Here is a 23784-nt window from a genome sequence, read left to right as displayed (position 1 = left end):
TCGGAAGTATTCAGAAACGCTTCCTTCTCTCACCGCGACTATTTTCGAGGACTACAGAGACGAGAGAGTTCTAAAAAGTATTTATCCTGTTGATGACACAGAAAACTCGTTAACACGTCACTGGAATCAGAGAAACACTCTTGAAAACCGTGTCACTGCAACTAGAACCCTTTGAAGATAGTGAAGGAGCTGTGAGGCGCGGAAGTGTTTCAGAATATGAGCTTCTGTGTTGTGTGTTATGGTGGAAACACGCGAGTGACGAGGCGGGAAGGCAGGGAAAGGGAGGAGCTGGGCCAAAATATTTAATGTTTAAGAATGTAATTATGTAGAATACTTTGTTCCTGCCCCTCCTCCTCCTCCTCCTCCTCCTCCTCCTCCTCCTCCTCCTCCTCCTCCTCCTCCTCCTCCTCCTCCTCTTCTACACATGGCAGTCCTTGTAGTAAACTCGTACAAAGAGAGGAGAAAAGAGAGAACAGAAGAGAGAAATAGAGCAAGACGGGAGGAAAAATGAGAGAGTAAGGAGAGAAGAAAAGAAAAATGGAGATATGGAAGAGAAAATTGAGGAAGGAAGGATGAGGAGGATAAAGAGAGAGGAGGGGAGGAAAAGGAGAGAAGGAAGATAGAAGAGAAGAGGAGAGAAAAGAATTGCATCTTACTTAGCTTTGCAGATCAGGAGGTGGTGGTGGTGGTGGTGGTGGTGGTGGTGGTGGTGGTGGTGGTGGTGATGGTGAAAGGAAAATTAGAAAGAGAGGAAGGAGGAAGAAAAGAAAGCATGAATAGAGGAGAAGGAGGGATTTCTTTTGATGAATAGAGAGAGAGAGAGAGAGAGAGAGAGAGAGAGAGAGAGAGAGAGAGAGAGAGAGAGAGAGAGAGAGAAAGTGATACCATTCCTCAGGCAGAGTCAAAGTATTCGTTTAATTAAAACTTTTGTCAAACTTTTTTTTTACCCTTTTTCCTTTTTTTTCTTTTTAATCACTAAGGGGAGAGTTGTGCAAAAATGGGTCTTTTAAGCATTGGCGGTGGTGGTGGTGGTGGTGGTGGTGGTGGCGGCGGTGGTGGTGGTAGTGATGGTGGTGGCTGTAGTGTCATTATTCACAAACATTACCTCATTTTGTCACCACCAGAGAGAGAGAGAGAGAGAGAGAGAGAGAGAGAGAGAGAGAGACGCCCATATTCAGAAACGCCTTCCTCTCTCACTACGAAAATTTTTTAAAGACAACAGACAACTAGACACATTTTCAAGACAGTTTCTCCTTTTAACAACCTAGAAATCTCGCCAATCTATCACCAGAAGCATAAAAACACTCTTAAAAACACGAGTATCTTCAACTGGAGCCCTTGGAAAGCAGTGATGGTGAGAGCAAAGCGTTTCAGAATACAGGCCAGAGAGACGGAATTGACAAGACGGTGAATGGCTGTGAATGAATGACTCCTGGTTGGGTTGTGGCCTCACGCACGTAATTAAGCCTTAGTGAGAGGTCTGGTAGCGAGGTCAAGGTTGTTATTGCCACTACTACCTTATAGAATGTCCCTTTACTCCCTCTCAAGGCCTTACACAGCCCTTTAACCCCTGCCAGACATCTTAAACACGTCCCTATACACTCTCTTAACCCATTCAGTTCTGAGCCGCATTTTTCTCTTGATTTTTCGGTATGTTTTGACGATTTTGTTTGCCTTTGGATGGTCTATGGAGGTCAGAAGAATAATGGCCAGAGTCTTCACTATTTTAATCCCCTCATAACATTAATACCTTCAGTACTGACACGCATTTTTACCATGAGTTTTTGATGTGATTAGACCATTTTATTTCCATTAGGAAGGGTCTATGGAGGTCAGAAGATTAATGACCAGAGTCTTCACTATTTTAATCGCCACATAGGTTTCCGAAGCTGTATAAAATCACCAAATAGTAAGCAGAATCAATATGGAAACGTGTCATGCTACTGAAGAGGTGAAGAAGTGGAAAGCGTTGGGCGCAAACTGTCAAACTTTAAGGTATAGAAAGAAGAGGAGCTCAAATCAAGGAAGATAAACTGAGGTAGCATGCAAATCACTCTTACCTCTGCCTGTTCGTCTTAAACTCCTTCACTACCATGACGCGTTTCCATATTCATTCTGCGTACTATTTGGTGATTTTATACAGCTTCAGAAACTTATGTGGCGATTAAAATAGTGAAGACTCTGGCCATTAGTCTTGTAACTTCCATAGGGCCTACGTAATGTCAATAAAATCATTAATCACACCCAAAACCTCATGGTGAAAATGTGTCCCAGTACTGAAGGGGTTAATGCCTATAGGGTTTGTCTGTATAGGAACAATGAGAGAGAGAGAGAGAGAGAGAGAGAGAGAGAGAGAGAGAGAGAGAGAGAAGATGAGTTTCGACACCATATAGATGAACTGAGAGCGAAAAAAAGCAAGGATTGATGTAAGAAACTACTCTCTCTCTCTCTCTCTCTCTCTCTCTCTCTCTCTCTAATTTGGCGCGCCGGAAGTGGCAAGGAAGGGTGGATAGATGGTAAGGAATGATAATGAAGGAAAAGAAGAAAATATTGGGAACAGAAATACAAACAGCCAACTTCCCTTTAAAACCTGCGCCGCGAGAGAGAGAGAGAGAGAGAGAGAGAGTGTGTGTGTGTGTTTGGAGCATTGATGTTTGTACTAATCACTCTCTCTCTCTCTCTCTCTCTCTCTCTCTCTCTCTCTCTCTCTCTCTCTCTCTCTCTCCTCTCTCCTCCTCCTCCTCCTCCTCCTCTCCTCCTCCTCCTCCTCCTCCTCCTCCTAAACCTTAAAAACAACAACAACAACAACAACAACAACAATAATAATAATAATAATAATAATAATAATAATAATAATAACAGGAGGAAGCTAGCAAGGGACTACAAATCTGCTGCTGCTGGTGGTGGTGGTGGTGGTGGTGGTGGTGGTGGTCTCTTGTCCATCCTTTGTGTTCCCTTGTGCTGGGCTTCCGTCAATTGTCGGACGAGTGATGGCGCTGTAGCAAAGGTGTCATTTTCATTTTCCTAATGGCCAAAGGGGGGGAGGGGGAGATAGGTAGTGTTCTCCTTTTCCTCCTCCTCCTCCTCCTCCTCCTCCTCCTCCTTCTTTTCTTTCCTTTCCTTTCACGTGTTTCTCTTTGAGTCGTCACCACCACCACCACCACCACCACCACCACCACCACCCAGAGCTTCTTCTCTCCTTTCTTTTCTCTCTTCTTCTTCTTCTTCTTCTTCTTCTTCTTCTTCTTCTTCTTCTTCTTCTTCTTCTCCTTCTTCTTTATTCTATTTACTCTCTTCTCTGCAACTTTAGCTAAATTCCTCCTATTTTTCTCAAGGTCTTCTTCTTCTTTCTCCTCCTCCTCCTCCTCCTCCTCCTCCTCCTCCTCCTCCTCCTCCTCCTCCTCCTCCTCCTCCCTCATGTAAACTAACCTGTCTGTCTTGCCTCTTACCCTCCTCTCCTCCCCTCCCCTTCCCTCTCCTTCCATCATTCATTCTCTCTCTCTCTCTCTCTCTCTCTCTCTCTCTCTCTCTCTCTCTCTCTCTCTCTCTCTCTCTCTCTCTCTCTCTCTCTCTCTCTCTCTCTCGTATAGATTAATATTATACACGTCAAAGAAAGAAATATTTTATGGCGCTGGTTGTGGTGATATAAACAATAGTAGTAGTAGTAGTAGTAGTAGTAGTAGTAGTAGTAGTAGTAGTAGTAGTAGATAATTAGATAAATTATGAATAGTGATGGATAGATAGATAGAATAGATTGATAGAATAAATAGATAGTTTATATTTTTACACTATATATAAGTTAATTTTCTTAATAGTATCGACACAAATCTAGCCTTCTTCCCTACACACACACACACACACACACACACACACACACACACACACACACACACACACACACACACACACACACACACACACACACACACACACACACACACACACTGGTAAACTGAGATATGAAAGGTGGCGAGAGATTTCAAGACTCTGTGCGCCTTTAAGGTCTTTGTACTCTCACACAGTAGCGGGGGTCTTGTCGGGGCTTGGCGGGGTGACCTGGCTTGGCTAGGCTTGTCTTCCCTTGCCTTGCCTCGGCTTCGCTTGGTCTGACCTGGCGGTGAAAGATTTTATTGTTAGTTTGTGTGTTTGTTGGGTGTTCTGATGTTCTCTGTCTGTCTCTAGCTTTCTCTGTCTCTCTCTGTGTGTTTGTGTAAATTTTATCTTTATTTTATCTCTTCTTCCTTTATCCTTCATTATTTCTTATTCTTCTTTATTATCTCTTCATCTTTTTGTCATATGTATCTGGTTATCTCTTTGCCTCTCTCTCTCTCTCTCTCTCTCTCTCTCTCTCTCTCTCTCTCTCTCTCTCTCTCTCTCTCTCTCTCTCTCTCTCTCTCTCTCTCTCTCTCTCTCTCTCTCTCTCTCTCTCTCTCTCTCTCTCTCTCTCTCTCTCTCTCTCTTCTTTGCCTTTATTTCTAACTACGTATCTGCTATTCCTCTCATCCTCCATGACTGAGAGAGAGAGAGAGAGAGAGAGAGAGAGAGAGAGAGAGGTGTTAATTTCCTTATCGCAGACTTTTCACTCCTCCTTCCTTCCTTCTTGACTCGTGGCTGGAAATAGGAAATCACTCTGAAGCACGTGAGGTCATTAAATTCAGAGTGGTGGGATGACACGTGTGGTATTTATTTTTCGTGGACCGTGTTATTAGTTATCTTATCGTGTTGTGTAGCTTTTCTCATTAATGTGGTATGTATAATGTTACTGTGGGGTCGTGTTATCATTTATCTTCTTCTGTGTGCTGTGTTTGTCTCTCATTCCTCTCTTTCATTCCTGTCCCTCACTTCTCTGTCTCTCTTCTTCGTCTTTCTTCTGTCTCTCTCACCACGACCATTTTCCAAGGCCACAGAGATGATTAGCCAGGTTCTTAAGACTGTTTCTCCTGTTGATAATGTAGAAAGCTTGTTAATCTCTCACTAGAATTATGAAAAACACTTAGAAATCAGTGTAACCTTATCTAGATCTTTTGAAAATGATGGAAATGTGACTTGGAGGGATCTCAGAATAGATGCATAGGAGGAAGGGAGTGAATGTGTGTGTATAATACCTTTTGCCCTCATTACGAAGCATCAGTCTTGGGAACAATAACATTCTGATTCAGTAAGGACAATACCAAGCACAGCGTAGGAGGAAGGCAGTTTGCGAGTGTGTGTAATACCTTTTGTCCTCATTAGAAAGCATCAGTTTTGAGGACCGCAAGATTTTGGAATGTCTAGCAAACAAAAAGCCTCTTAAGTGAATGTAAAGAGGAAAAAAGTTATAATACTCTTAACGATCTGATGGACTTCTTTGGAAAATCTTACGTGTACATATGCACAAAGGAACACAAAGGCAGGAACAGAGAGTATGCTGACCCTTGTGGATATAGAGAAATACATGCAAAGGAGTAGGAAGGTGAAATAGATACTAGCATGAATGTTTTACCTTTGCATGGCCATTTGGGGAAGAAAAAATTAAAGGGAAAAAGAGGAAAATATGACTGTTTGATTAGTGAGCGACGTGTAACAGGAAGGTCCGTATTCTCAAACATTCCCACGTCGCTTGTCAAATCGTAACAGGTTTTGCTGGAAGTTAATTAGCGCTGTGTCATTAGTGAGCTTTGAAAGAAGATTAGACGAATTTTTTGGGTAGAGATGATAGGTGAAACTGTGTAAGTGTGTTTCATGTAAAGAGTACCACAAGTAGGGCTGAGGGCTCCTTGCAGCTTCCCTTCTCTTCTTATGTTTTTCATTATTGTGGCATCCAAGTATGTTTCCATGGCTTTCCTCATCGTTTAACCCTTTCAGTACCTGGACGCATTTTTACCATGAGTTTTGGCTGTGATTAGACCATTTTATTGCCATTAGGAAGGGTCTATGGAGGTCAGAAGATTAATGGCCAGCCTTCACTATTTTAATCCCCACATAAGTTTCTGTATGAAATCACCCAATAGTAAGCAGAATGAATATGAAAACGCGTCATGGAACTGAACATGTATATTGCACATTTAATGGGAAATAACACCAATGGAAACGCGAACAGTCACCTGTGTGCCCTTTGAAAACAGTCGTTATGAGAGAACAAAACCTGTCCAAATACGGGAACGAGTCTCGAGAAACTGGCAGGCTGGAGGCAGCGAGGCAGTGAGGCATGGCAGGAGGCGCGCCGCTCAGTGCATGGATGCGTGAGGCTTGACTAAAACTGCACGAGTCACGAATAGTCACGAATGTTGAATGCATAGCCAGTAGAGAATGTCACAGCCAGGTTAAACAGATTCCCTTTAACCTCTTCAGTGGTATGACGCATTTTTACATTTATTTTGCTTACTATTTAGTGATTTTATACAGCTTCAGAAACTTACGTGGGGATTAAGATAGTGAAGAATGTAGCCATTAATCTTCTGACCTCCGTAGAGCCTTTGCGATGTGAATAAAATGGTCTAATCACACCCAAAACTTATGGTAAAAATGCGTCCCAGTACTGAAGGAGGTAATGTATATGACGACAGGAAAGGAATTGAAAGGGTGTGATTGCTTCCTTTAGCTTCCTTTGTGTTGGTAGATACGTGTAGTTATGCTACAGATCAGAGGAAGAAAGGGACAGGGTTCAACGTGCTTGGCTTTACGAGAACAGGTAAAGGTAAGATAGGATAGTAAAGGTGATGACGCGGTTAAGACCTCCTATGTGTGTGTGTGTGTGTGTGTGTGTGTGTGTGTGTGTGTGTGTGTGTGTGTGTGTGTGTGTGTGCATGTGTGTATCTATATCTCTGAATCATCTTTTTATTCACTTGTTTATACTTTTCACAGACTTAGGAACACAAAAAATTATAAACAAAACTAATAATACAAAAAAAAAGGCTAACATGTGTATATATCTTTTGATTATTGTGTGTGTGTGTGTGTGTGTGTGTGTGTGTGTGTGTGTGTGTATGTGCGTGTGTGTGCCTATGTGTATGTGTTCTTATAATGATTTTTTTCATCATTACCATCAACATCATCATCATACCAGGTGCTTTTATGTTATTATTGGTAAAGAGATGCTCCAGTCCACACTTTGCTTAGCCAACAGGGTGGAAATCTTTAGTGAAACATGAGGCTGGAAGGGGAAAGCAAAAACCGTGATATGATGAAACACAAGAGAGGGAGAGAAGGAGAAGAAAGATGAAAGAGAGGTAATGTGTAATGGTATGGAGAGAGAGAGAGAGAGAGAGAGAGAGAGAGAGAGAGAGAGAGAGAGAGAGAGAGAGAGAGAGAGAGAGAGAGAGAGAGAGAGAGAGAGAGAGAGAGAGAGAGAGAGAGAGAGAGAGAATATGTGGTGCCTGTAAATTTTGCTCTCCCAACACACACACACACACACACACACACACACACACACACACACACACACACACACACACACACACACACACACACACACACACACACACACACACACACACACACACACACACACACACGCACAACCTCACACGTAAAGCCTATAATGAATATTCTTGGAAACACTCAAGCTAGCAGTGAGAGAGAGAGAGAGAGAGAGAGAGAGAGAGAGTTTCATCATGGCTCTTAAAGGGGTGAGGGGAGTGAAACAAGAGGGTAGACAGGAGGTGAGGCTGAAGGGAGAGCAAGGAGCGAGGGAACAACGAATAGGTCATGTGTGTGTGTCTGATGGGAAACAATGACCGGCCTTCCATGGAGAACCTTCTCTGACGTGTTGCTCGAGAAACGCATGTGTTTTGAATGTCCAGCCTTCTATAGAGTCTTCGTGTATAGCTTTCTGTGACGTGTTGCTCTAGAAATGCCCAGAACAATAGAAAATAAAAAAAATGCCCACACTCTCTCTCTCTCTCTCTCTCTCTCTCTCTCTCTCTCTCTCTCTCTCTCTCTCTCTCTCTCTCTCTCTCTCTCTCTCTCTCTCTCTCTCTCTCTCTCTCTCTCTCTCTCTCTATCTATCTATCTATCTATCTATCTATCTATCTCTCTCTCTCTCTGTCTCTCTTTATGTAAGAAGGAATGCTGGCCAAAAGCAAGAAAAAGATCCCACTCTCTCTCTCTCTCTCTCTCTCTCTCTCTCTCTGCTGGCCAAAAGCAAGAAAAAGATTTCTCTCTCTCTCTCTCTCTCTCTCTCTCTCTCTCTCTCTCTCTCTCTCTCTCTCTCTCTCTCTCTCTCTCTCTCTCTCTCTCTCTCTCTCTCTCTCTCTCTCTCTCTCATTCCAGGCAGTGTAATGTTATGTATCTGCCCAGTCACCCTCCCTCTGTGATTCAGTTTCCCCTCTTCCTCCTCTCTGGTGCCATGGATTTTTTTTCCCTTTCTCTCTAATTAGTGATGTTTATTTGAGTGCATTTTTTAAGCTGCCTGACTGATTGGCTGACTGATGTGACTGCACTGTAAACTCGGAAGCTCTGATTTCATGATTAAGGCGAGTGTTGTGTGATTAACTAACTTGATCTGGGTTGCTGATTGATTGACTGACTGACTGACTGATTGACTGATTGATTGAGTGGTTAATTTTGGACTGATTGACTGATTGACTGATTGGTTATCTTTTGACTGATTGACTGACTGATTAATTCACTTATTGGTTAACTTGACTGACTGACTGACTAACTCAATGAATAAATGAATGACTGACTGACTGACTGACTGGGTAACTTGACTGATTGACTGACTGACTGACTGACTGATTGACTAGCTGACTGACTGACTGACAGACTGACTAACTGACTGACTAACTTCAAAAACTTGTGTGGGGAGATTAGAATAGTGAAGACTGTGGCCATGAATCTTCTGACCTCCATAGACCCTTGCTAATGTCAGTAAAATGGTCTACTCGTACACAAATCTCAAGGTGAAAATGTGCCCAAGGATTGAAGAGGTTAACTTTTACAAACAGCATCTTGACAAACATATCCTCTCTCATCTCTACCTCACCTTCCTTCACAAAACATAAACCACATTTGTTCCCTCCAGCAAGTTACTCACCACCTCCCTCTCTCTCTGGGGTTAACCTTTACTTTTACAAATAGCATCTTAATAAACATATCCTCTCTCATATCTACCTCACCTTCCTTTACAAAACATAAACCACTTTTCTTCTTCACTCCAGCACGTAACTCACCACCCTCTGTCTCTCCCTCTCCCTTACAGGACAGTTCTGCTGGGATTCCCGTCACTCTCAAGGTGGACCCCCAGGGCTTCTACCTCTATTGGAAGAACAGCAGCAACGCAGACGTGAGTACTCAACATTTGTCTTTTTCTATGCAAGATGGGAAGCTAGCCAAGGGCAACAAAAATAAAAAAAACAAGCCCAGTTGATTGGCAGTTCCCTTAAAGTAAGTAGAGTTAGCCAAGAGTCTGTGTGATTTGTCTTCTCAAAAAGCGTATTTTCGTATGAATTGTCACTCTAGGTCATTACTCCTCTATATAAAAAGAATGTCTCAAGATAGGACGGGATAAGGAAGGAGAAAAGACTTGTGTGTGTCGGCAGAGTTGTTTTATTTGTCTTCAGTTGGCGTGCGAGGCTGACAAGTCCGCCGCACACTCGCTGCTGGAAGGTACAGGGCCATGGGAGGGAAAACACACGCCTGCATCCCCGTGACCGTGTTGGGAGTCCGCTGTTTCCACGGGGTTACAAATGCGAGTCTTGGAGAGTTGGATGTTGATGTTAATGCGCAGTTGTATGTACATAGGTCCATATTCTGAAGCATTTCTACTTTGCACGTATTTCAAAAAGGCTCTAATTAAACATATGTGAGTTTTTAAGGTGTTTTACGATTTCAGTGAGAGTTTAACAGAATTTCTACATTTTAACAAGATAAATAGTACTGGAAACATGGGTAAATATGGAGGTGGTATAGGGAAGAATGCACATTATTTAGGGAAGTTTATGATAAGAAACAGGGAGATGTATGGAATTTAAAGATAAGGAAGGGAAAAAAAATCAAGGAGCTATTTATATTCTTAACATAGATAGTACTGGAAACTCTGCTAATCATCTCTGTGGCGATAGAAAATAGATGTGGTGAGAACGCAAGGTGTTTTTGAGTACGAGTCTATACTAATACAACAAAGAACGTGTAGCTTAAATAGTTATAACTTTTTCACGCGTCTTTGTGTATGAGAGCACAAGAACACGAGGCTCGGTGCGGGAAGACATCTTGCATACACGTGGCGGTCCATATATGAAGCTTATTTACGTAACAATTCCATCTATCGTTCTCATGCATAAATTTGAACATAGAAAAGAAAGTAAGGTTCGTTTGTATGTGTGTGTGTGTGTGTGTGTGTGTGTGTGTGTGTGTGTGTGTGTGTGTGTGTGTTCCATTACTTTTTCTTATTTCTTTGTTGATTGGAATAGAGATGCGTTTCCTAACACTACTCTCTCTCTCTCTCTCTCTCTCTCTCTCTCTCTCTCTCTCTCTCTCTCTCTCTCTCTCTCTCTCTCTCTCTCTCTCTCTCTCTCTCTCGAGGCGTTTTATTTGTGTTAGTCTTTCCAAGTTTTGTTTCTTTGCATTTTCTCTCCCACTTAATTCTTGCAAACTTTCTTCCTCAACTCCATTTGGCGCTGTGTAAGTCATGCTAACTTCTCCATAACTTCCTCTTTTCTCTCCTTTTTTTTTGGCCTTTTTTCAAGATTGCGTGTCCCTCTTTGCTCATAACCAGCGTGTTTTTACTCTTTCTTATGTGTTTTTGTTACTTTTCGCCTGTTTTGTGTCTTTTTCTCTCTTTTTTTTCTGTCTGTCTTTGTTCCTGTCTGTTTTTCTCTCTCTCTCTCTCTCTCTCTCTCTCTCTCTCTCTCTCTCTCTCTCTCTCTCTCTCTCTCTCTCTCTCTCTCTCTCTCTCTCTCTCTCTCTCTCTCTCTCTCTCTCTCTCTCTCTCTCTCTCTCTCTCTCTCTCTCTCTCTCTCTCTCTCTCTCATTCACTTTGCTTCATTTCTCTCTTTTTTATTTTTCCTTTTTTCTTTACTTGACTTTCTTCTTTCATTCACACACATTGATTTCCTCTTTTATTTCTCTTCTTTCTTCCTTCATTCCTTTATTAAGTTATTTATCTTCATTTCACTCTAGTTTACTTTTCTTGCTCTTTGATTTCTTCCCTTCCTTATCTTTAACTTCCATAAATTTTCCTGTTTTTCATCGTAAACTTCCCTAAATAATGTGCATTCTTCCCTACATCACCTCCATATTTACCCTAAGTCAGCCTTTTATCCGGAGATTCTTCCTCCTTCCCTGTCGACCCTCCCTAACTGAGCTGCATTGTTCCCTAAACCATCTTTGTATTTTGCGGCAAACTTTCCTCCACTTTTCCCTAAGTCACCCTTGTAATTCGCTTTAAAAACCATCTTTTACGTGGTTTAACTTTCCCTTACCTTGATTGATTGCTGCCAACCTCATCCCAAACTCGTTCCTCTCAGTTTTCAGGCTTTTTTTTTCCCCCTTCCATCCCATTACTTATATTCAATTTCCTTTACCGTCAATAACAACAGTGGCTGGTTCTTTCTTAGCCTCTATTTTCGTTGCTATTGTTGCTATATTAAGATAAATACGTGTCGTTTCTTCTTCCATGGTTTCTTTGCAGTAGAGTCTGTGTTTGGTATGTATTTCAACAGTATTGAGTGATTTTCTGCTACGTTACCCTCCTATGCTCTTATAAACATTGGTTTTTTTTATCTTCCTTCTGTATGTTTATTTTTACGTATCTCTGCTATTATTCAACTCTATCACTTCAGGTGTACTTGTTATGTATTTCAACAGTATTGTGTGATTTTGGGCTTTCTTTTTCTCGTATACTCGTATAAACCTTAGTATTTATCGTTCTACCTTCCTTCTGTATGTTTATTTTTACGTATCTTTGCTCTTGGTACGCTATTACTATTTAACTCTATCACCTCAGTCTGTGTTTGGTATTTATTTCAACAGTATTGAGCGATTTTTATTCTTCTATATTAGTTTTTATCGTTCTACCTTCTTTCTGTGTTTATTTTTAGGTATCTCTGCTCTTGGTACTGCTATTGCTACTTGACTGTATTACTTCCATTTCTCTCGTAAGCTATACAACATTACGGTGATTTTGTAGACTTAAACGCTCATTTTCTGCACCATTATCCAATTTTCACGTTAGAATAAGCACACTCTCTGTCTTAAGTGTATTGTAAAGTGTATTCTCGATATTCATGCTTCACTCACTCCTACCACTCGTTAGCTATGCAACATTACAGCATCTTAGCAAACTTACCTGCTCTTCTCTCTTTTTGCGCCTTTACCTGACCTCCACGTTGAAAAATTGTAAATAAAAAACTCCCTCACTCACTTCCTTGCCCACAAATCTTCTCGTACCATCCTTCACAAACACATCCATATGCATCACTATCTTACCTCACTTCCTTCCTTGCCTCCTTCCTTCCTTCCTTCCGCCCCGTGAGTCGCCCGTTTTCTTCTTCCCTTTCTTTATTTTTTGCCGTGGTTTTCCGGTCCCCTTTCTTGCGTCATTATGGGCTGGCTGTATGCAAATGCCCCGCCCTCCCAGACGTGATGCGGGCGAGGCAAGACGCTCGTTGAGGTAATATTATGAAAGAAAAAGTAAGTCCCACGATAAATATGGAAATTGTTGTGTGTGTGTGTGTGTGTGTGTGTGTGTGTGTGTGTGTGTGTGTGTGTGTGTGTGTGTGTGTGTGTGTGTGTGTGTGTGTGTGTGTTTACCTAGTTGTATGTTAAAGGGTTCGAGTGGAGTTCATAGTGACCTGTTTCCATATCTAATTTTATCTAACTTTTCCTTAAATTTTGTACACTTTCTGGTGTTACAATCCCTTCACTCAAGCTGTTATAGGTATACACAGTCATATATGTGTGTGTGTGTGTGTGTGTGTGTGTGTGTGTGTGTGTGTGTGTGTGTGTGTGTGTGTGTGTGTGTATACGTATCATATATAATCTATTTCGTATCATTTTCCATTTTTTGTTGATACATCACTTGGGGGACTCGTGCGTCAATGACCTAACGAACTGAATAACTGACTAACTGACTGCGTGTATACTGACGGTGTACACTCGCTCCCCTGGCGGAATCCACTACCCATCACGTGTATTGGCTTGTCCGTCAGGCTAATCTGGTTGGCCGTCAAGGCGCACGGAAGCGTTAGTGTGGCGGGGCGGGAGGGTGTGGAGGTGGGCAAGCCAAACAGACGTATACCAGTAGTTCATGAGATTTTGTTATGGTTCCGCCTCGCTGGTTTAGTCTATACTTGCTGTGAACTTTGTACAGAACTCTTTTGAAGGCGAGAGTGAAGATTTACAGTGTTCTTGTTGCTGTTTTCGCTTAGTGATTTAGATTTCTCGTTAAACTGCCTCTAGAATTGTGAAAACTCCTAAGTTGTATTTTTTTTTTTTTTTAAAGACGGGGATTGGCCAAGGGCAGCAAAAATATCGAGAAAAAAAAGGCCCACTCAGTCGCCAGTCTCCTTTCAGAGCTGAAAGATTTAGTCAAAGGATAGGGACAAATGTCTGAATGTTTTTATATTCCTTATGTAAGAGGGAGAACTACCGAGGGCATAAAAATATCTTACAATGGCGCTTTGCTTATACGTGATAGACAGTTAAAAAAAAAAAAGACAGATAAGACATAAAAACATAAGAAAATTAACTGGGAGAGCTGCAATAAACCAGCAAACCAACACATAACAATCCTCGTATGAAACTGACCTACTTCTTCCTCTAATCTCTTTCCATAAATATCCCTAATATATCAAAGCTTCCTAAATGACACGGCACTAACAACCTGATGATTGAGTCCACTCCTTTGATCTACCACTTAAACAGTTGAAGTTGAGCGTGTACAGCAAGTAAGGCAGAGCTGAATGAGTGTCACAGTGCCGCCTCATTACTCGTATCGGCTCAGTTAATCTAGTGAGGCCTCGACAAGATTGGCATGCGTGTCTCTGTGGCTTTATTACGAACCTTCTTAAGCCAGTTGGGGAGTCCTGGCGCTCGGGGAATCCAGGCAATATGGGCACACACACACACACACACACACACACACACACACACACACACACACACACACACACACACACACACACACACACACACACACACACACACACACACACACACACTCTCTCTCTCTCTCTCTCTCTCTCTCTATACCACCCTCGGAGTTCCCTTGTGTGTGTATTTCTGTATAATTTCTGTAGGGACTGGCACCTCAGTGGGGGTTTTTTTCAAACTTATTTATTTATTCATTTTTATTTTATTTTATGTATTTCTTTCCTCTTTTATTTATTTATTTTTTTTTTTTGCCCTTGGCCAGTGCTCCCTCTTACATAAACACACACACACACACACACACACACGCTGCGCTGCTTACGTCAAACTCCCGTGTTGTTTCTCGGATCGGTGATTGCAAGTCTTGTTTTCTGAGTAAGCCACGTATTGAGAAAGTCTTTGCTCTCTCACCACGACTGTTTTCTAAGGCCACAGGGATGATTGGCCGCCTTCTCAAGGTTATTTTTCCTATTATTGATATGAAAATCGTGTTAATCTGTCATTTTAACTACACAACCTCCTTGAAAACCAGTGTAACTTCGAACATAGTGTTTTGAAAATGGTGTTAACCCCTTCAGTACTGGGACCCATTTTTACCTTGAGATTTGTGTACGATTAAACCATTTTATAGACATTAAAAAGGGTCTATGAAGGTCAGAAGATTAATGGCCACACTCTTCACTATTTTAATCCCCCACATGAGTTTCTGAAGCTGTATAAAGTCACCAAATAGTAAGCAGAATGAATATGGAAACGCGTCATGGCACTGAAGGGGTTTAAAGAATACGGGTGTCAGAAGGGCAAGGGAAATTAGATATATATGAAAGAAATACTGACTAAAATTCCAGTAGTGATTTTAGTAAGCATCAGGCAGGATAGTTACCATGTTCAAGCTCACAGTTACTCACTCCCCTACACACGCTCACCTCGTCCACTTCACTTTCAGGAGAATTACACGGATTAGTCGTTAATATCCTATACATTACGCTTGCTCACTCATGTTGCTTTGTTAATACCAAGCAAACCCAGTGTGTGTAATTTATTCATATTGTTGATGGGAGTCTTGTCACTTTAATCTCATTACTGGCAGCAACTGTGTGTGTGTGTGTGTGTGTGTGTGTGTGTGTGTGTGTGTGTGTGTGTGTGTGTGTGTGTGGCGAGGCAGGGAGACATGTCCGTATTTTGAACACTTTCCTCTCTCACCACGACTATTTCCCAAGGCCACAGAGAGGAGTAGCCAGGTTCTCAAGACTGTTTCCCCTGTTAATATTGTAGAAATCTCGTTAATGCATCACTAGAACCATAAAAAACACACTTAAAAGACCCGTATAACTTCAACCACACCCTTTTGGAGTAGCCGGTTTCCCAAGACTGTTCCCCCTGTTTGTAATGAAAAAATCTCGTTATTCCATCACAAGAACCATAAAAAAAAAACACTTAAAAGATCCGTATAACCTTAACTAGACCCTTTTGGAGTAGTTTGGTTCTCAAGAATTTTCCCCCTGTTGGTATTGTAGAAATCTCGTTATTCCATCACAAGAACCATTAAAAAAACACTTAAAAGATCCGTATAACCTCAACTAGACCCTTTTGAAAGTAGTGAAGATACGTGACACGCAGAAGTGTTTCAGAATACGGTCTAGGGTGAAGTGGGATGGGATGGGTTGGGATGCGCGGCGGGTCTCATCTCTTCTCGCCACATCTGGGACGCATCAATGTAGTAACGGGAGCTGGCGGGCGGCTGTTCCTCATTCTGTGCATACCCGAGGCTGCTGCGGCGCCGGTGCATGTCTGGCTGAGGAGAAATGCAAGAAGTATGTGTATTGTTCAGCTAAGTATATGTGTTTCTTCAGATGTCGTAGATTGATTGAGTTAAGTCCTTCAGTACTGGGACACAATTTTTACCTTGAGGTTTGTATACGATTAGACCATTTTATTGACATGAGGAGGTCAGAAGATTAATGGCCACCAGTCTTCACTATTTGAATCCCCCACATGAGTTTCTGAAGCTGTATGAGGTCAGAAAATAGTAACCAGAATGAATATGGAAACCTTGAGATTTGTATACGATTAGACGATTTTATTGACATTAGAAATGGTCTATGGAGATCTGAAGATTAATGACCAGAGTCTTCACTTTTTCAATGCTCCCACATGAGTTTCCGAAGCTGTATGAAATCAGCAAATAGTAACCAGAATGAATATGGATATTTTTTTCCCCTATTCCAATATTTACTAACAAATCAGTCAACTTCATTAATACATAGACGGGCAAAGCATCACAACTAAACTAATATTTTTCCCAATTAACTTAGCATATTTGGATTATCATAAGTAACCTCGTAAAGATTAACAACTAATATTTTTCCTCTATTCCAATATCCACCTTCAAATCAGTCAAATTTATTAATACATAGACAGGCAAAGCATCACAAGTAAGCTAATATTTGTCCTAGCTAACTTTCCTTACGTTAGCATCAATTCATTTAACTTCACTGGTGTTTAGAGGCGAGGTTGAGGAAGTGACAGAGGCGAAGGGCGGCCAGTGACTTCTTCCCGGCTTGTTATTAGATGATGAGCTGGTATCAGTAGTCTATTTCTGGGCCAGCTCTTAGTAATCCTCCCGGTCTGTAAGGGAGGAAAGAGACTGTCCAACAACCTACCTCATTCATCTGTTGCTCGCCTCTCTCTCTCTCTCTCTCTCTGCCTCGGCTCGACACACTCACACACTCACAGACTTTCATACACACACACACACACACACACACACACACACACACACACACTCACACTCTCTCTCTCTCTCTCTCTCTCTCTCTCTCTCTCTCTCTCTCTCTCTCTCTCTCTCTCTCTCTCTCTCTCTCTCTCTCTCTCTCTCTATCTCTATCTATCTATCTATCTATCTATCTATCTATCTATCTATCTGTCTATCTATCTTTGCTGGTTTTCTGTCCCTTATTAGTCAGTTTATTTATTTTTTTGTAACTATTTGCTTTCAACTTTTTATCGTGATGTGTATCGTCAACTCCCAGCAAATAATGTCTCTCTATTCCATTTCTGTGGTTTGTTTACGATTATCATTGGAACCGTTTTGTGACTTCTTAATCTACATTCTTCTCTCCAAGTTAACCTCTTCAGTACCATGACACGTTTCCATATTCATTCTGCTTACTATTTGGTGACTTTATACAGCTTCAGACACTCATGTGGGTGACTGAAATAGTGAAGACTTTAGCCATTAATCTTCTGCCCTCCATGGACCCCGCCTAATGTAAATAAACCATCTAATCACACCCCAAAAAACTAAAAGCTAAAAAAAAAAAATGCGTCCCTGTACTGAAGGAGTTAATAATACCACTGGAACTTCAACTAAAACTCCCTTTCCTTTATTTTTTCTCCCCCAGTCAGGATTGAAAAAGAAAGGGGAACAATAGTTTTTCCTTTCTTTATTCCATTTCATGCATATATTTTTATAATGCTACACGTTGCAGGGATTACTGTACAGAGACCGACCACCAGACACAAAGGACGAGAATTCTGGGTTTAAAAAAGCAGAGAGAAAAAAATGGAGGAAAAAGTGAGAACGTGAATAAAATGGAATGAAAAGAGGGAGAGAAAATTGGGAAAAAAGGGAAAAAGAAAAGCCTGATACGGGTGACAGAGAACACAATGTGGACACGAATAGAAATGAGAGATTAAAAATATTGAGCAAAAATGTATACTCTCTCTCTCTCTCTCTCTCTCTCTCTCTCTCTCTCTCTCTCTCTCTCTCTCTCTCTCTCTCGCTCTCGCTTTTTATGATAATACGAAATTCTCTTAATCTTGCCTTTGTAATAACCTTAAAAAGAATAGGAAGGGAGAGAGAGAGAGAGAGAGAGAGAGAGAGAGAGAGAGAGTATCTTCACTTTTTATTTATTCTTTTTCATGTAAGAGGGAATACCAAGTGGTGGTGGTGGTGGTGGTATTGGTGATGGTGGTGGTGGTGGTGGTGGTGGTGGTGGTGATAGTAGTGAAAGTGGTGGTGGTGGTGGTGGTGGTGGTGGTGGTGGTGGTGGTGGTGGTGGTGGTGGTGGTGGTGGTGGTGGTGGTGGTGGTGGTGGAAGAGCTCTCAGTTTTTTGCGTGTGATTTTTAACAGGCTTGATTGGTTTAGTGATGTATGTAACTCTTTTTTTTTTTTTTTTTGCTGGTTTTTAATATCGTCGTATTTATATTAAGTTCTCTTTCATGTATTAGGCTTTTTATTATTCGATCTATTTTTGTTTTATCGTTTTATTTTCATGAGTTCACCAATTTTGTGTCAACAGAGAGAGAGAGAGAGAGAGAGAGAGAGAGAGAGAGAGAGAGAGAGAGTACACCATTTCTCTCTCTCTCTCTCTCTCTCTCTCACACACACACACACACACACACACACACACACACACACACGTCATCTACATCTAAACTCCAATAAAAAAGCATTGAAATAGATCCACAGTACCAGAAGCAACACTGAGAGGAGGAAGAATTGGGGAGTGACGGAGATACAGGAGGAGGAGGAGGAGGAGGAGGAGGAGGAGGAGGAGGAGGAGGAGGAGGAGGAGGAGGAGAAGACGCCTGAGTGTGATAGGGAATTGGAAAAAGAAGTAAAGATGGAAAAATATAAGTGCTTGAAGGGCGTAGGGCTGATGGAAGGTGTGTGTGTGTGTGTGTGTGTGTGTGTGTGTGTGTGTGTGTGTGTGTGTGTGTGTGTGTGTGTGTGTGTGTGTGTGGCGGTGTCTCGGTTCAATCTCCTTCAGATAAACTAAAGCTTTCGTGCTGATATTTTTTTCTCCTCCTCCTCCTCCTCTCTTCTTCTTCTTCTTCTTCTTCTTCTTCTTCTTCTTCTTCTTCTTCTTCTTCTTCGTTTCTTCCTTCTTTCTTTTACTGTTTCATTATTTTCCATTTTTCTTCCTCTGTTTTTCTTTCCTTCCTTTCTGCAATATTTTTCCTTCCTGTCCATTTTTCTTATTTCTTTTCGTTTCTGTGTCAACTTCATGTCCTTTCCACTCCATCTCTCTCTCTCTCTCTCTCTCTCTCTCTCTCTCTCTCTCTCTCTCTCTCTCTCTCTCTCTCTCTCTCTCTCTCTCTCTCTCTCTCTCTCTCTCTCTCTCTCTCTCTCTCTCTCTCTCTCACTCTCGTGTTTACCCTCACCCTTCCGTGAAAATTAACATACACACACACACACACACACACACACACACACACACACACACACACACACACACACACACACACACACACACACACACACACACACACACACACACACACACACACACACTGGAGGAACGATAGAAAGAAAGAAATTAAAGAAAAGAGGAAGGAAACGATTGAAAGAGGATCACACACACACACACACACACACACACACACACACACACACACACACACACACACACACACACACACACACACACACACACGTATATATTTATCTTTTTCTGTTTCTTTCTCTCCTTTTTTCCATCACAAACAGCAACAGTGAGAAGAATAAACGTGTATGTGTTTTTTAGAAGTCCAAAGTTAAATTAATGTTTCTTTATTCATACTCTCATTTATCAGTAAAATTTTTCCCCCTCTCCTGTCAACCTTAGATGTATTGAGAAGCTGACAGTGAACCCTTACAGAAGATTAAACAGTCTATTATAGATACACCAAACACAACAACAAAGATTATGGCGTATATGGCACACCTTAATCCATTGCTGAGTTCACATGACGTATATATGAGCCATGTGTATACACCTGCCTATATACATAATTATTCCTCTTTTTTCCCTTCCTTTTCTTTCTAATGTCTTTTTAACTTTTATTGTACCTGTGTGTATGTTTACTGTTTATTTATGTATGTCTTTTTCTCATGTATTTGTTTTTCTGTCTTTCTTTATGTATCTCTGTGTGTGTGTATGTGTGTGTCTGTCTAGCTGTCTGTTTCTCTATACATGTACTTGTCAGTGTAGGTATGAATTAGTCAGTCAGTGTAGCTATTATCTACTCGTTTTGTTAGTCTTCTGTCTATCTATCTGTTTATTTATCTATTTATCTATCTATCTATCTATCTATCTATCTATCTATCTATCTATCTTTAAGCATCAATCCATATATCTATTCATCTATGTATCTATGTATCGATCTACCTATCTATTTCTTTATCTATCTGCCTATCTATCTATCTATCTACCTATCTATCTATCTATCTATCTATTTATTCATCTATCTATCAGGTCACATCTCGGCGCTGCTGTTTTTACACTCTCATTTTGAGTTATATGAAAAATCTGAATATGCAAAAGTTGACAGGAACAGATTCAATATCAGTGGCGGGGGCGACATTCTCTCTCTCTCTCTCTCTCTCTCTCTCTCTCTCTCTCTCTCTCTCTCTCTCTCTCTCTATCTCTATCTCTCGTTCATATTTCAGTACGAGAACGGGTAGTCATTTTGATCCATTTTACTTTTTCTTTAATATTTTATCCTGGCTTTCAAGGGAGAGGGAGCAGGTGTGAGGAGAGAGAGAGAGAGAGAGAGAGAGAGAGAGAGAGAGAGAGAGAGAGAGAGAGAGAGAGAGTTATCATTTATTTTCGTTTTCTTCTTTTTATTTTTCATTCAAACACTCAAAAACGTCAAAATTGCCCGGATAACTTTTTTTTACCATCCCCTTTGCATCTCTCTCTCTCTCTCTCTCTCTCTCTCTCTCTCTCTCTCTCTCTCTCTCTCTCTCTCTCTCTCTCTCTCTCTCTCTCTCTCTCCTTTTATATATATATATTTTTTTCCAGCCTGTTTTTGTTTCCTTACTTTCCCTCCCCTCTCTTTCTCTCCCTCTTGTTTTTCACATTCTGTTTGTTTGCGTGTGGCTTTCTACGTGTGAACATGTGTGCTCGTGTGTGTGTGTGTGTGTGTGTGTGTGTGTGTGTGTGTGTGTGTGTGTGTGTGTGTGTGTGTGTGTTGATGACTAGTTGGTCGATATGTTGTTTACACTAACGAGAGAGAGAGAGAGAGAGAGAGAGAGAGAGAGAGAGAGAGAGAGAGAGAGAGAGAGAGAGAGAAAATTTGTAGATAATATTCAACTCCCTGATCGTGAAAATACACCATATTAATCTTGAAATCTTGTAAATAAATGTAATAAAACTCTAAATATATATAGAAACACTCATATCACAGTACTAAAAGACTCAACAACATTCAGCTAACTTTATATACACCACAAAAACTGTCCAATCCAATACAGAGAATGATTTTAACCTGGAATTTGAACACGTAAGAAAGAATAGGAAGAGAAGCCCTGAAAACCCTAACTGGCGTTAAACAAAACTAGCATCACGATATTCTGATCCAGGAAGGAGACGTCGTGTTGCCCAGATCTATTAGCTCTGTATAGGCGTGGCTTGTGGTGCAGGAGGAGGGTTTTGCTGCCCCGTGACTTGTACTGCTGACGGAAACACGACCTTCTGAATCAGGGAGAATACTGCGGTGTTGCGGTGTGTGTCTGTGTGTGTGGCTGAAAGGAAGTCCTGTATAGCACACTGATTCTCCTAATAACAGCCAAAGAACACTAACCTGAAGAGAATATGCGAGTGTGTAAGGACATCCACGACAGAATGGTAGAGAAAAAGCAAGGGAAATGGAGAGAAAGAGAGAGAGAACTGCGACGGTGCGGTGTGTGTATATATGTGTATGTGGCTGAAAGCAAGACCTGATTCTCCTATTAACAGCCAAAGAACACTAACCTGAACGGAATATGCGAGTGTGTAAGGACAGCCACGAGAGAAAAGCAAGGGAAATGGAGAAGAAAAATACTTGGATACGTTCTAAGTCAAAGAAAATGAATTAGATTAGGTAATGAAAAAAAGGCTGCATTACAAAAAATTAATAAAGAAAAAGAAAACAAATGATAGATAGAGAGAGAGAGAGAGAGAGAGAGAGAGAGAGAGAGAGAGAGAGAGAGAACGAAGATAGAAGGAATAATATGTACGTGAGACCACTGTTTTATATGGTCGCTAGGAAACCACTGTGAGTCATTAGATTAATTTATGGCCAAAGGAAGGGACGAACATAAGAGGAGAGGAGCCTGAGAGGAGACGAGGAGACATCAACACAGAGGAGAGGAAGAGAAGGGAAGGAAATCAGGAAGTCACCTCGATAAATTATAGCTGCAGATAAGGAGGAGGAAGAGGAGAAGAGGAGGAGGAGGAAGAGGAAGAGGAGGAGAAAGAGATGTGTGTGAGCTTCCTTGTCAAGCAGAATAGAGCTTATACAGTGATATATATTGTTGTATATAATCTTGTTTGTCTAGTTCTCTCTCTCTCTCTCTCTCTCTCTCTCTCTCTCTCTCTCTCTCTCTCTCTCTCTCTCATGCCCTCCTTTCATTTTTTTTCTCTCTTTCCCTCCATTTATCCTCGTTTCTCTCATCCGCTTTCTCCTCCACTTCCTACTCAACACATACAAACTCTCTCTCTCTCTCTCTCTCTCTCTCTCTCTCTCTCTCTCTCTCTCTCTCTCTCTCTCTCTCTCTCTCTCTCTCTCTCTCTCTCTCTCTCTCTCTCTCTCTCTCTCTCTCTCTCTCTCTCTCTCTCTCTCTTCCCTTCACTCCACCTGCCTTGCATTAAAGAGTCAGTGCCGTCCTGCGCCTCCCCTTTCTCTCTGCAGTGTTCGTGTGGGTCGCCTCAGTTTATCGTGGAATTTAGGCATTAAAGACTGGAGTTATTAGAGACCCGCTGTTTCAACCCGTCATCCTCAGGTCATTAATGGTCCCGTCAGTGTATTTTATGACGCAGGTGGTAATGGCAGGGATGAGAGAAGGGCTAGGGTTGTTATTACTCTTCCTCCGAGACGCTTTTGCTTGTTGTGGCTTGGCTGCTGTGTGTTGTTTGTAAGGGTGTGAGTAGTGGTGGTGGTGGTGGTGGTGGTGGTGGTGGTGGTGGTGGTGGTGGTGGTGGTAGGAGAAAGAGACTGAGAGAGAGAGAAAGAGACAGAGAGAGAGAGAGAGAGAGAGAGAGAGAGAGAGAGAGAGAGAGATTCACACACACACACACACACACACACACACACACACACACACACACACACACACACACACACACACACACACACACACACACACCTGGCGCCCAAAATAGCTGACGCGGCACCCTCCTCGGTTTGGGTGTGGCGACATAATTGCTAATTAAATCACAAGCCTACATTACTGCTGCCGCCGCCACGCCGCGACTGCCATCACCTCATTAAGGCAGGCGGCGGGGTACCTTCAGGCGGCGGCGGTGGCGGTGGTGGTGGTGGTGGTGGTGGTGGTGGTGGTGGTGGTGAGCTGCTTGCCTTTAAGTGAGAGAATTTTAAATGCAGTATTGATATAGATGTAATAAAAGAAGCCACACATTTGTTCCTGTAGTAGTAGTAGTAGTAGTAGTAGTAGTAGTAGTAGTAGTAGTAGTAGTAGTAGTAGTAGTAGTAGTAGTAGTAGTAGAGAAAGAGAGAGAGAGAGAGAGAGAGACATACATACAGACAGACAGACAGACAGACAGACAGACAAACAAAGAAAAAATGTATCTGCTTATCTTATCTTGAACGAATAAATCCGTACATTGTCAGAATATTTCATCATTTCTTTGTGTATTTCATTTTTTTCATCATTTTCTTGTATACAGTCAGTCAATTTAGCTCCTGTACTTGTCTATGTATTTGTTCTTCTATCTCTCTGTCTA

At 41.6% G+C, this 23784-nt stretch overlaps 1 protein-coding gene across 7 annotated transcripts in view; it reads left to right on the top strand.

Annotated features, from left to right (window-relative positions):
• The window catches only part of LOC123503811 (1-phosphatidylinositol 4,5-bisphosphate phosphodiesterase classes I and II-like), a 256990-nt gene that overhangs the window by 141582 nt on the left and 91624 nt on the right, over nt 1–23784 (top strand). For 6 of the 7 annotated variants that reach the window (XM_045253843.1, XM_045253844.1, XM_045253847.1 and 3 more), the window contains one exon: nt 9182–9265. In XM_045253843.1, coding sequence (XP_045109778.1) covers nt 9182–9265 — 84 coding nt within the window. Of the gene's footprint in view, nt 1–9178; nt 9266–23784 lie in introns of all 7 variants that reach the window. The other variant, XM_045253845.1, reaches the window with a different exon arrangement.

Source organism: Portunus trituberculatus, chromosome 14 (genome assembly GCF_017591435.1).
Source record: "Portunus trituberculatus isolate SZX2019 chromosome 14, ASM1759143v1, whole genome shotgun sequence".
Classification (NCBI taxonomy): Eukaryota; Metazoa; Arthropoda; class Malacostraca; order Decapoda; family Portunidae; genus Portunus; species Portunus trituberculatus.
The sequence above is the reverse complement of the archived record's forward strand: the minus strand, read 5'-3'. Positions and strand labels throughout refer to the sequence as shown.